The 12,810-nt window shown below is 43.3% G+C and overlaps 1 protein-coding gene across 6 annotated transcripts in view; it reads left to right on the top strand.

Annotated features, from left to right (window-relative positions):
- The window catches only part of SEL1L2 (SEL1L2 adaptor subunit of SYVN1 ubiquitin ligase), a 125,351-nt gene that overhangs the window by 104,303 nt on the left and 8,238 nt on the right, over window positions 1-12,810 (top strand). For 4 of the 6 annotated variants that reach the window (XM_061435642.1, XM_061435639.1, XM_061435638.1 and 1 more), the window contains 6 exons: window positions 28-90; window positions 655-742; window positions 3,091-3,239; window positions 4,367-4,532; window positions 4,654-4,728; window positions 9,138-9,310. In XM_061435642.1, the coding sequence (XP_061291626.1) occupies window positions 28-90; window positions 655-742; window positions 3,091-3,239; window positions 4,367-4,532; window positions 4,654-4,728; window positions 9,138-9,310 (714 nt within the window). Of the gene's footprint in view, window positions 1-27; window positions 91-654; window positions 743-3,090; window positions 3,240-4,366; window positions 4,533-4,653; window positions 4,729-8,431; window positions 8,579-9,137; window positions 9,311-12,810 lie in introns of those variants that run through there. The other 2 variants (XR_009740197.1, XR_009740198.1) reach the window with 2 other exon arrangements.

The following is a 12,810-nucleotide window of genomic DNA, read 5'->3' as shown; positions in this document are numbered from 1 at the left end:
TTACCTCGATTTTTAAACCCGTTCTAGGGCAATGCAATTGGTCTTCATGGGCTCGGTCTTCTTTATTTTTATGGGAAAGGAGTTCCTGTGGTAAGTTAAATAGTTTTATCATCTTTCATGTTTCCAGAAATTGACTAGGGTGAAATTCATGATCATTGATTAATTTAAAGGAATTAGTCTCTATTACCTGGTTTGCCAAGGTATCATATCTGATAATACAAAATAAAATAATCCAGTGAAATATTTGCCAGAGACATAGAGTAAGCTTGTGACAAGAATAACAACCCTAATTAATATCTTAGAATCATAGATTCTAAGTAACCTTAGAAATCATCTAACCCAAGAGGATTTTTTTTTGGATAGATAAATTTGTCTTCTTAGTTTAACTTCTGTCTTTTTGAGTGACCTTCCCCCAATATCTAACAAAGCCTATTGTCAATGTAGGAAAAGACATAATTTACAATGATAATGAGATAATTATTTCTTAGTAGAATCTAATATAATAATGAAATAAAATGTGTAATACTTCTGATACAATTTTAATTAGCTTAAATCACATAGGGCACTAGCTACACTCTTTTAAAAAGTGGAAGGCAATTGTTACCATGGAGTTATGTATGTACCTTTGAGTAACAAAGTGTAATTATCTTGCAGAATTATGAAGAAGCGCTTAAGTACTTTCAGAAAGCTGCAGAGAAGGGATGGCCCAATGCACAGTTTCAGCTAGGCTTCATGTACTACTGTAAGTACTATGCATGTGGCTGCTTTATTTAGGACGACAAATGCATCATTAAGTCTGCTCCTTTTTAAACACGAATCAAAGGGTTGGTGTGGATGGTTTAGACAGAACAATCAGGCAGCAATTTGAGGAGGAATTTCAAGAAGACAAGGAAAAGTACACTATCTGGGGGAGGGGGCAATGAAGTACAACCAGAAAGTTCACCTTAAAGAGCCAAGTTTGAGCAAGTATGAAACTCACAAGACAGGTCAAACTTGAGAGAAAGATTTGGGTGGCATTACCATATAGGTGTTAGTTAAGAGTAGCCCAGCTTCCAAAGGGAATGGAGAGAGAGTGCAAGAGAAAGGCGTGGTAGGCCACTATAAGAAATCTGGTGATCCTTGGCACCATATTGAAAATATGAGCAAAGAAAGAGTCATCACAAGAAGACTGAAAATGCACAATCAGAGGGATGGGATGGGGAGGAGGTTATCTTAAGGAGGACAAGGAGTAGAAATTTCAAGAAAGAGTAAATGAATGATACTCTGCTGAAATTCAGTGAAAAGCCTGTTTCTTACTTTTTGATGAAAAGGGCAAAGTATCTGTGGAACTTATCAGTAAAGAGGATGTTTGTGAGGTCATCGAACTGGTTGAGAGGGAAGCCAGATACAGCGGGCTGAGGAGTACATGCGAGGTGAAGAGGTAGATGGGCCCAAATATTATCGGAAGTAGTCTTCCTTTAAATGGAGGAGAGAGATGAGATAATAGCATGAGGGAGACCAAGAATCAAGAGAAAGTTGTTTTTAAGATGGTGAGAGACCTGAGTATAATTTTTTGCAGAAAAATGAAAGAGAGTCAACCAATGGAGGTGGTTAATGTGTCACTGGGGAGATGAGATAATTGATGAAGAGGTTCTGGAAAAATTTAGGTGGTATTTATGATCTTACCTGACCAGTGGCGAATCTGCAAGTATCTGATCAGGTCCAGGGAGCCTCACTTAGCTTTGATAAAGAGGAGGGATTTCTCATTCTCAAAAACTGGAGAGATGATGAAACAAATGGTGCGGTTGTAAATCTGGGGAGAGAGGCAAGTGAGGAAAGATAACGAGAGGGTTCCTTTAGTGAGCTCAGAGGAACAGTCATTGTCTGAGAACAAAGGTGGAGTGATTGAGGTAGGTGATCTCAGAAGCCTTGAAGATTTGTAATCATTTTTGTAAGGACTGAGAAAGAGATTGGCCAAGACACATACCAAGAGATCCAAATATATCTGAGTATTCTGTCTCAGTCCATCCCATCAGAGGTGGAGCAAGGGCAGGAGCAGATGTATCATCAGGAGGCCAGATCTGGCCTAGAGGTCAGCTGACATTTTCCACAATAGTCCAGCTTCAGAGTCTGTTCTGTACATCTTGGAAGGTTGCCTGAGATAGCCTGTCCTTCTAGTTTATTCCAAGTCCCAGCCCCAGGATACATCACCTTCCTCAAGCTTCTAAAATTAGGGTAATAGTTACGGCTGATGTTTAAGTCTTGATATGCTTTTACTCACTTAGTCCTCTCAACACATCCTGTGGGGTATCCCACAGTTTATAGATGAGCAAACTGAGCCATATTGAGGTCACAAGTCTTACATGAGGTCACATGATCATACACTCAGTGGATCTGGGATTCTAACCCAAATGATCTACCGGCAGAGCAACATGGCACTGCTTCTGAAGGCTAAGAAATGTTAGAGCTGGGAGGCAATTTCAGAACCACCTGAAGAAAGCCCTTCCTCTTGCAAAGGATGTGCCCCAAGGTGCCCAAGTTGCCAAAGGAGTAATGGGAGAACCCTGACAAGAACCCCAGCTTCTGGGAGTGGCTGATTCTCCACACCAGCTCCAAACACCTCTCCTTGCTCCAAGCATAAGCTAAATCTGAGCTGGGCCCCTTGGAGCTGGGTGTTGCCTGCCCCAAACTCGACAGTTACGTCTGGGAGGAGCTATACTGGCCCCCTGGTATGGAAGGAGGACGGTGATGGTAGCACACGTCATGGAGGGGCTTCTGGTCCTCAGAGACCACCACTTGGTCTCCTTTCCATTAACTTCATTAACAATATGTGCCATATTGAGGAGATATTTTCATGAGACTAGACAGTCCTTCTCCTTTAGTTCGCTGAATGGGGAGAGAACATTCATTTCCACACTGTTACTTCTAATCTAACTCAACTCCCCGCCTCCCCCGCCTCCAAGTAGTGACTCGGGAGTAGATTGACTTTTGCCTGACTCTTCTGAACCTATTTAAAATGGCAGGAGTCACTATGACCATTACATGCATAGATTATAATGTAAAAAAATAATGTAAATAAGGGGGTGGCTCAAAATGATTTTAATTTTTCAGCTGGCTCTGGAGTATGGAAGGATTATAAACTTGCCTTCAAATATTTTTACTTGGCATCTCAGAGTGGGCAGCCCCTAGCCATTTATTACCTGGCTGAGATGTACGCCACAGGAACAGGAGTGTTGCGATCGTGCAGAACTGCTGTGGAGGTAAATCAAGAGCTGTTTCTGAAGTACTTTTCATTTGTCACACAGAGGAGGCGATACTGTCCTTAAATTGTGGTGCCTTTGGTTTTATACATATTATCTTGTTTCTTCCAGCTGACAGTGTGAATACTGACATTTGCCAGAGAGGAAGAGCAGTGATGTAACTCAGCCTGGGAAAGGGAGGCAGAGAAACGATCCTTCCTCTCTGTTGCATTTGGCTTTTCATCAAGTCCAGAGCTCTCCTCAGAGTTCAGTTAGGGAGCTCTGTTTCAGTCGTCAATCAAATCGCCAGGGCAACTTGGCACTTCTAGTGGGACTGGGAGTTGCAACTTGGGAAATGAAAGGCTTGATTTAGCCTAGAAAATGTAGCCCTCTTCTTCCCGGAAAGCAAGGTCCTGAGGTTTTTTTTTGATGATTTGGATGATACCGGAGAAAGTGAATTCTTTTAACCTGGGATAGTGGTGCACTTTTCAAAAGAGTGCTTTTAGGATCTTAATGTCCTTCATTGATTTATTAAACACTTGCCCTGCACCAGGATAAATACCTCCATGTTGCAATCTGACCCCTCTGAAATTCGTTTCAAAAGCTGCCAGCTAATAGTCTATCTTGAGATTTGCTCCTTTGCCAACTCCCTAATGAATTATGCATGGCTAGCCTCCTTTGGTTGCGTGAGCGCTGTTCAGCTCGGCTGACAGTCGTCCTGTGCTGCTCTGTACACCTCCCTCATTCTGCCACCCGCACCCTCAGGCGCTGTCCTCCCCTCGCGCGCTCTTCCACATCAGCTGCCCTCACAGGGCAGCAGTGCCTAGGAAGGCCCTTAAAAAAACAAAAACAGAAGTTGATACATTCTTGTCCTGCCAAATAGCCTCCAAGTCAGAAAAGTTTATTATGCAAATTTAAAATAAGCCCCAGGAACTTTAAGCTCAAGACAAATAAAATACACACTTATAATCTTTGTGCCTATGAAAGATATGAACTCCTCACCCTAAATAATTTTCAAAAGCCATGCTTCAGACCAAAAATCCTGGCCTGACCAGCCAGGAGGATCTAAAGACTGATGTCAGTTACCATTTGCATGGAATGACATGTATTGGCTAACTAGTCTGCTTGATTTTTCTTTCCAAACACAGCTTTATAAAGGTGTCTGTGAACTAGGCCACTGGGCTGAGAAATTCCTGACAGCATACTTTGCTTATAAGAATGGTGATATAGATTCTTCTCTTGTTCAGTACGCACTGCTCGCAGAAATGGGGTATGAAGTAGCTCAAAGCAATTCAGCATTCATTTTGGAATCTAGTAAGATAAGTTAAAATTCTCTGCAATTCCCTAATCATACATATGCATATTTGACTTTACTACAGAGGCACCTTAAGCCTTCCTAATGGAATGTCTCTCTCTTTTTTTTTTTTTTTTTAAGAAAAAGCTAAAATTCTCGAAAAAGAGAAGATGTATCCAATGGCACTTCTCCTGTGGAATCGAGCTGCCATTCAAGGTATCCGAACTTAGATAAAAATGAGCACTGCCTGGCCCCTGTCCACTATTATTCCTCTGATTTGCTACAGCTGAGCTCTTGGGCACATGGGCAGAAAGGTGTAGAATATCTAGTACATGGTATTTCAAACAGATGATAGGGTCAGTCTTTGGTTGGAGGTCATTTTCAGAAATTTCTTTTGTTATTCCCAAGGTCCCCAGTTTAGCATATGGCAGGAATTTTTCTATGGCACTGTCTCCATGGCACCTAAACAGTTGTCTGAAACGTGACAGTGTTACTCAAGAAATCATTTTTCTTGGTCTGGCTTCAGTCACTCATGTGCTGAGTTTTTTTTTTTTTTTTTTTTTAACTTATCAGAGACATTATCTATCTTTCAAGGAGTTTATACATAAAATTACTTATGGCTGTAAGACTTGCTTGATTCTTCTTTTAAAATATCACTTTGAAGATTACCACAAACTTCAGATCCTTATTATAATGATTAGTATGGTAGCATCAGAAAAAAAAAAATTAATCAGCAAGATCCAACCCCCCTCCCTTCCTGGAGTTCCTAGGCCCCACTACAGGGATCACATGTGATGAGGAAGGTAAGACAGCGTAGTGGGGAAGCAGTGGCAGGTGGCACTTGCCTCACTGTGTCTCGTTCCATTCTTCCCCGAAAATCATATTACTAAAAGCACAAAGCTTCTGCGAAGCTGTCACTATTGGCATTTGGATATGTGAGGAACTGTCTTATAGTAAGAGAGAAATTTTACTTCTAATTAATTTCTTAAAGTCACCTCATGCTAAGGTCGAATCATCCCTTTTCTCCAAGAAGTGAATGGGATAAAAAAAAAAAAAACAATTCTCAGTTGATGAGGCAGAAGGAAAAAGCCACCATAGGTGCGTTCTCAGATCCAGCTGAGCTGCTACTGCAGCGGCAAGCCATCCATGTGATTTTAGTGAGAAATTCCCGAAAAAAGAAAAGCCCTTGTTTTCTAAAATTCAATGAAGACCTTGTTTGGAGTGGGGAAACAACACCAGCAATCTCTCATCTATGGCAAATCAGCTCAATTGTAGCAAATACAGGTTTATCCCAAGCCATAAAATGCTGCAGAAGCTGCACCAAGGGAAAGACACCTTGAAAACGAGAGGACATTAATATTAAACAGAATTCACCAATATAAAAATGTCAGACCACTAAAAATAATTATGTGTCAAAAGAGAGGTCAGACACGAGTGTCCCGGAAGATGTAGCCGCTGGTGGCTGCCTCGATGTGAGGAAATCTCCTCGTGGAAGTTAGGCTTCCAGTCAGTCACTGGTGGCGCTTACCTTCAGGAGCTGCTGTGTGTGATGGGGCTGCTGAACCATCAAGATGGTGAACTGGAGGGGAAATCCCTCCCCCTGTCTAGTGACCCTCTGGGAGCCTGTCAGGATTGCCACCTGCCCCCAGTCAGCCCCCTGAGTAGGGTGGAGCTGAAACCTCTGGAGAATCTGTTTGTTCACCACCTTTCATTCTTAGAGACCTCTGGGGTCCTGCTTACTGCTTGTAAAGCTCAAAAATGCAGAGTCCTGCTCTTTTGTGGTTATGGTGCAGAAGAAATCTTGGGGTCGAAGGTTAAGGCAGCTTTGGGCAAAATTAGAGATGGAGCAGGTTTCTCTTTAGAACTCAAGGGGTCTCTTGCCTCTCCAGGCCCCTCTGGGCCCCTCTTCTGGGCATCAATTCTCTAAGGTCTTGCCCCCAGCTACCTGTAAATTTTGAAGTACCTGGGAAGCAAACCCTGACAACTAATATCTTTGGCAGCTTAAGAATTTTATGACATTACTTTTAATTATAGAAAGCTAAAGGTGGTTTACATTTTAGTACAGGATTCCAGAAGGTTAAAAGAACTTCAGAACCCAAAGAAATTAATTTCAAAATTTTTTAGGCTTTGTATTAGGCCAAATGGGGAGAAAAACTTAGGAGTCCTATAGCCCTTAATGATATGGACCATATCACACAAGGTTACTTACTGGTTTTCCAAGTAAGCCTAGACTGTGCATCAGGGTTGGCCACAGTTGAAGTGGAAGTCCTACATGAGCATTCCCTCATCTTTCCAATCAACATAGTCCTAGTGACTGAAAACATGGGCCCCAGAGATGTGCTTAGAGGCCATCCCTAATTAGCCTTCAAAAAACTGAAGTCTCACATCTTAAAAAGTCATGTGAATTTTTTCTACTCCGACATGAATATTTTCATGTTTGTTGGGAATTAAGATTGTAAAATACTTAACATCTGGGAAAAGCAATTTCTAAAAACGTTCCCTACCATGTCTATCCACTCATTCCATAAATATTCATCAGGTTCTGTTCCAGTTCTGGGACTGTATTAGTGATCAAGAGCTTCAAAGTTTTCTCTCATCAAAGAGGGAGAGAAAATAAACTAGTAAACAAAATAGTAGTGATACGTGCTGCGAAGAAATAAAGCATGTAGATGGGACAGATAATTACTGGAGTGTAGTCTGACAAGGTGGTCAGAGAAGGTGCTAGGCAGGAAGCAACATTTGCAGTGAGGTCAGAAGGATGAGGAACTCCAAACACGCCAGGCAGAGGGACTTGAATCTTACTGCAGGGATCCTGAGGCAAGGATGAGCTCGGTGTGTTGAAGGAATATGAAGAAGGCCAGAACATACCAAGAAAGTGACAAGAGATAAGGATAGTCAGGGAGGCAAAAGACAGACAAGGCATCACTTGCAGGTCAGGTCAGGAATCTGGATGTTATTCCAAGTGCAAAGTGAAGGCACTTGAGAGTTTTCACACAGGGAATGACATGATTCGATTTTACATTTGAAAAAAATCATCTTGGCTGTTGTAATATTCCAGGATGAGACTAGATGGTAGAGGAGAGGGCAAAAATGGGTGTGTTTTAGAGAAAGAGGACTTGCTGATGGATTTGATAATAAAAGTGAGGGGAAAGAACTGGGGATAATTCTCCTAGATTTATGGCCTGAGAAGTGGGGTGCTGGCCCTGAGAGAGGAAAGAAACTGATGATTTTGTTTGGAGGAAGAGGGAATGGGGTGTTAAGATTCTCTACTGGATGTCTTAAGTTTGAGATCCAGGTAGGGAAGTCAAGAAGGCACCTGTAAGAATCTGGAGCTTATAAGAGACAGGACTGTAAATACAAATTCAGAAATAGTGAACACAGAGAGCTGTGGAACTAGATGAGATGACATGGAGACAGAGTTGAGACAGAGCAGAGTGGTGGAGAGGAGGGGAAGGCAGGAGAGGAGAGGAAAGAAGGGAGAGAAGCTGGAGGAAAAAAATCGGTGATAAAGCCTTAGCAGTCCGACATTTAGAAGTTAGTGGAGGAAGTCAGGCAAGAGTTTGTAAAGGAGAGGCCTGTGGGGCATGAGGGAAGTTGAGAGAGGAAAGGACTCGGGCAGTTAGGCCCAGGGCTTCCAGCGTGGCTTAGCGGCCCAGTGCGGTGAAGACAGGGATGTGGCCGGGGGCTTGGCTGCACAGAAGTTATCCACCACCTCGAAAGTTGCAGTTTCATGGAGGCAGGAGCAGAAGCCAGGCTGGGGTGGGTTGATGAGTATGTGGGAGGGGACGCTTTTGAGACAGCGAGTATAGAACACACTTTTGAAAAGGCTGAGTGTGAAGTAAACCGAGAAATGGGGCGTTGTGACAAGGAGATGCCGTGGGATGAAGAAATGGGATGAAGGGTTTGATGTCATTCACAGAAGATGCCAAAGGGTGTTTGCGTGACTGATGGGACTAGAAAGGGGGAGAAGCTGGTGATGCAGGAGAGCAGAGCTTCTGCAGGAGTGAAATCTGAGAAAAGAGGGATGGGATCCAGTTGACCTACCTACAGAAAATTAATCTAAAAGGTAAAATTAATAATGTTATATTCTGGGACTTGCCTGGTGGCGCAGTGGATAAGAATCCGCCTGCCAATGCAGAGGACACTAGTTCACTCTCTGGTCCGGAAGGATTTTGCATGCTACAGGGCAGCTAAGTCCGTGCACCACAACTATTGAGCCTGTGCTCTAGAGTCTGCGAGCTGCAGCTGCTGAGCCTGTGTGCCACGACCACCGAAGCCCCTGAGAAACCGTGGCAGTGAGAAGCCCCCACTCTCAGGACGCCCACGAGCAGCAGTGAAGACGTGGCACCGCCAAAAATAAACAAAAGTATAGCAGAGTGTACATGTAAAAAAATGTTTATAATGTTTTACTCTTTAAGAACATTTGTACCATACTGTGGGAATTATCCTACAATGAAGACAGCTAGTATTGTGTGTTATATCCATAAATCATATCTAATCCTGATTATGGGATTCTAAGTGGTTTTTTTTTTCTTTTCTATATAGATTATCATTAGGTTGAGTTGCTAGGAACTACATCTGAATCAACTGAGTTCTTCTTCTTCTCTTTCTGATATTTCTATCAGGCAATGCATTTGCTAGAGTGAAAATTGGAGATTACCATTACTATGGCTACGGGACCGAGAAAGACTATCAAACAGCAGCCACACATTATAGCATCGCGGCCGACAAGTATCACAGCGCTCAAGCCATGTTCAACCTGGGCTATATGTACGAACATGGTTTAGGTATCACAAAGGTAATTGTGCTGGTAACCATCCAAACCTAGTAACAATGGCTGTACAGGAAGGAAAATCTGTAAATGTTTTCCATTTCTCTGATGTCATCAATGGAGGGAAGAAGCCTTAACATTTGCTGAGTCCTTCCACAGACCGACACGTACTATGGACCCTAAGATTGGATTTATTTTCTCCAGGACACCTTCAGATCAGATCAGATCAGATCAGTTGCTCAGTCATGTCCGACTCTTTGCGACCCCATGAATCGCAGCACGCCAGGCCTCCCTGTCCATCACCAACTCCCAGAGTTCACTCGGACTCACGTCCATCAAGTCAGTGATGCCATCCACCCATCTTATCCTCTGTTGTCCCGTTCCTCCTCTTGCCCTCAATCCCTCCCAGCATCAGAGTCTTTTCCAATGAGTCAACTCTTCGCATGAGGTGGCCAAAGTACTGGAATTTCAGCTTTAGCATCAGTCCTTCCAAAGAAATCCCAGGGCTGATCTCCTTCAGAATGGCCTGGTTGGATCTCCTTGAAGTCCAAGGGACTCTCAGGAGTCTTCTCCAACACCACAGTTCAAAAGCTTCAATTCTTCGGTGCTCAGCCTTCTTCAAAGTCCAACTCTCACATCCATACATGACCACAGGAAAAACCAGAGCCTTGACTAGATGGACCTTTGTTGGCAAAGTAATGTCTCTGCTTTTGAATATGCTATCTAGGTTGGTCATAACTTTCCTTCCAAGGAGTAAGCATCTTTTAATTTCATGGCTGCAATCACCATCTGCAGTGATTTTGGAGCCCAGAAAAATTGTCTGACACTGTTTCCACTGTTTCTCCATCTATTTCCCATGAAGTGATGGGACCAGATGCCATGATCTTCATTTTTGAATGTTGAGCTTTAAGCCAACTTTTTCACTCTCCTCTTTCACCTTCATCAAGAGGCTTTTTAGTTCCTCTTCACTTTCTGCCATAAAGGTGGTGTCATCTGCATATCTGAGGTTACTGATATTTCTCCCGGCAATCTTGATTCCAGCTTGTGTTTCTTCCAGTCCAGTGTTTCTCATGATGTACTCTGCATATAAGTTAAATAAACAGGGTGACACTATACAGCCTTGATGTACTCCTTTTCCTATTTGGAACCAGTCTGTTGTTCCATGTCCAGTTCTAACTGTTGCTTCCTGACCTGCATACAAATTTCTCAAGAGGTAGATCAGGTGGGCTGGTATTCCCATCTCTTTCAGAATTTTCCACAGTTTATTGTGATCCACACAGTCAAAGGCTTTGGCATAGTCAATAAAGCAGATTTAGGACATAACTAACAAGTGGAAGAAATCTGGACTGTGTGTGGTGTGTGAGTGTGATAAGTCATGTCCGATTCTTTGTGATCCCATGGACTGTAGCCCACCAGTCTTCTCTGTTCACGGAATTTTCCAGGCAAGAATCTAGTGACCGATCTGATTCATAGTGAATTCATGCTTTTCCCAGAAACACTAGTGGGCTCTGCCCCCACTCCCTTCCACCTGCAGGCCTCTTTCCATTAGTCTCCATTGGCTCTGTAATAACCTAAATGGGAAAAGAACTTGGAAAAGATTAGATACATGTGTGAATCTGTGATATGGATCACCTTTCTGTGCACCTGAAACCAAGACAACATTGTTAATCAACTGTACTCCAAAAAATACAAATTTAAAAAAATTTGTCCACTAATTCTCAAGCTCTCAGTAGTAAGAAAAATGTGAGAATGAGGTCCCAGCGGGATACTGGGAGGTGCTTTGATCCAGAAATGTCTTTTGACACACCCACTGCATACATGACACAGTGCTGAGAGCTCTAGGAGGCCCACGAAGATGGATCTCCATCCTGTGAAAGCTCTACTTGACTTGAGGAGATGAGGCATGTTCATTAGGAAGAGGGCTAAAACTACAAGGGAATATTGAGTAAATCCTATAGTAAGTATAAGTAAGGCAGAAGATGGCGCTGGAGTCTGACAGGGTGAGGAAGGTATATTATATACCAATAACCTCAGATATGCAGATGACACCACCCTTATGGCAGAAAGTGAAGAGGAACTAAAAAGCCTCTTGATGAAGGTGAAAGTGGAGAGTGAAAAAGTTGGCTTAAAGCTCAATGTTCAGAAAACGAAGATCATGGCATCTGGTCCTATCATTTCATGGGAAATAAATGGGGAAACAGTGGAAACAGTGTCAGACAATTTTTCTGGGCTCCAAAATCACTGCAGATGGTGATTGCAGCCATGAAATTAAAAGATGCTTACTCCTTGGAAGGAAAGTTATGACCAACCTAGATAGCATATTCAAAAGCAGAGACATTACTTTGCCAACAAAGGTCCATCTAGTCAAGGCTCTGGTTTTTCCTGTGGTCATGTATGGATATGAGAGTTGGACTTTGAAGAAAGCTGAGCACCGAAGAATTGATGCTTTGGAACTGTGGTGTTGGAGAAGACTCTTGAGAGTCCCTTGGACTACAAGGAGATCCAACCATTCTAAAGGAGATCAGCCCTGGGATTTCTTTGGAAGGACTGATGCTAAAGCTGAAATTCCAGTACTTTGGCCACCTCATGCGAAGAGTTGACTCATTGGAAAAGACTCTGATGCTGGGAGGGATTGGGGGCAGGAAGAGAAGGGGACAACAGAGGATGAGATGGCTGGATGGCATCACCGACTCAATGGATGTGAGTTTGGGTGAACTCCGGGAGATGGTGATGGACAGGGAGGCCTGGTGTGCTGTGATTCATGGGGTCTCAAAGAGTCAGACACGACTGAGCAACTGAACTGAACTGAACTGATTATAATAATAGCCAGGTGTTGGTGTTTTGTGTGCACCACCTCATTTAAGTCACATAACCACTCAGTGAGATGCATCCTATCACTGGCCTCCATTTTTGCGTCAGGAAACCACAGAGCAGGTTAAATCACAGGACCGAGTTTGCAGGGGTCATTGGTGGTGGAACCAGAATTTGAACCCAGACCTATCTGACCCCACGTTTCTAGTGGGAAGAGTGGACCCTGCATTAGTGCATTTTCTGTGCTTTCTTCTTCCTTCCAGTTGTGCTAGTAACTGGAAATTATTGCAGGGAATTTCCTAGCTGACGACTGCTCCTGTGCACACTGCTGCAAGGGCTTCTTGTTCAGGTGCCCACAGTCCGGTGGGAGAGCTCCTGGCCTTTCTGTGCTCCCCTGCACCTGCCTTTTGCCTGATGACTCTTCATCTTCCCCGGCACCCTAAGCCGTGAAAAGACTGTGAAATCCAAATGCAGTCTGTTATCCCTGTTGTTAGCAGGTGCAACTTTCCTGTGTTTATAAAATGTGGGCAGAGGGGATGGGACCAAATAGCTAAATTGGTTGATTCTTTGGATGTTATCAAACCACACTCCCTCCCTTCCAGCTGTCATCCACATCTGTACAGCAGAACAGGGATACAAGCCCTGCCTCAGGCTGTAAGGATGAAACGAATAAGCCTTTGTGAAAGGGCTTTGTCGAGAAACAGTGTGTGGAATGG

The sequence above is a fragment of the Bos javanicus genome, chromosome 13 (assembly GCF_032452875.1).
Source record: "Bos javanicus breed banteng chromosome 13, ARS-OSU_banteng_1.0, whole genome shotgun sequence".
Classification (NCBI taxonomy): domain Eukaryota; kingdom Metazoa; phylum Chordata; class Mammalia; order Artiodactyla; family Bovidae; genus Bos; species Bos javanicus.
Note: the sequence above shows the minus strand (reverse complement) of the source record. Positions and strands in the feature narration are given on the sequence as shown.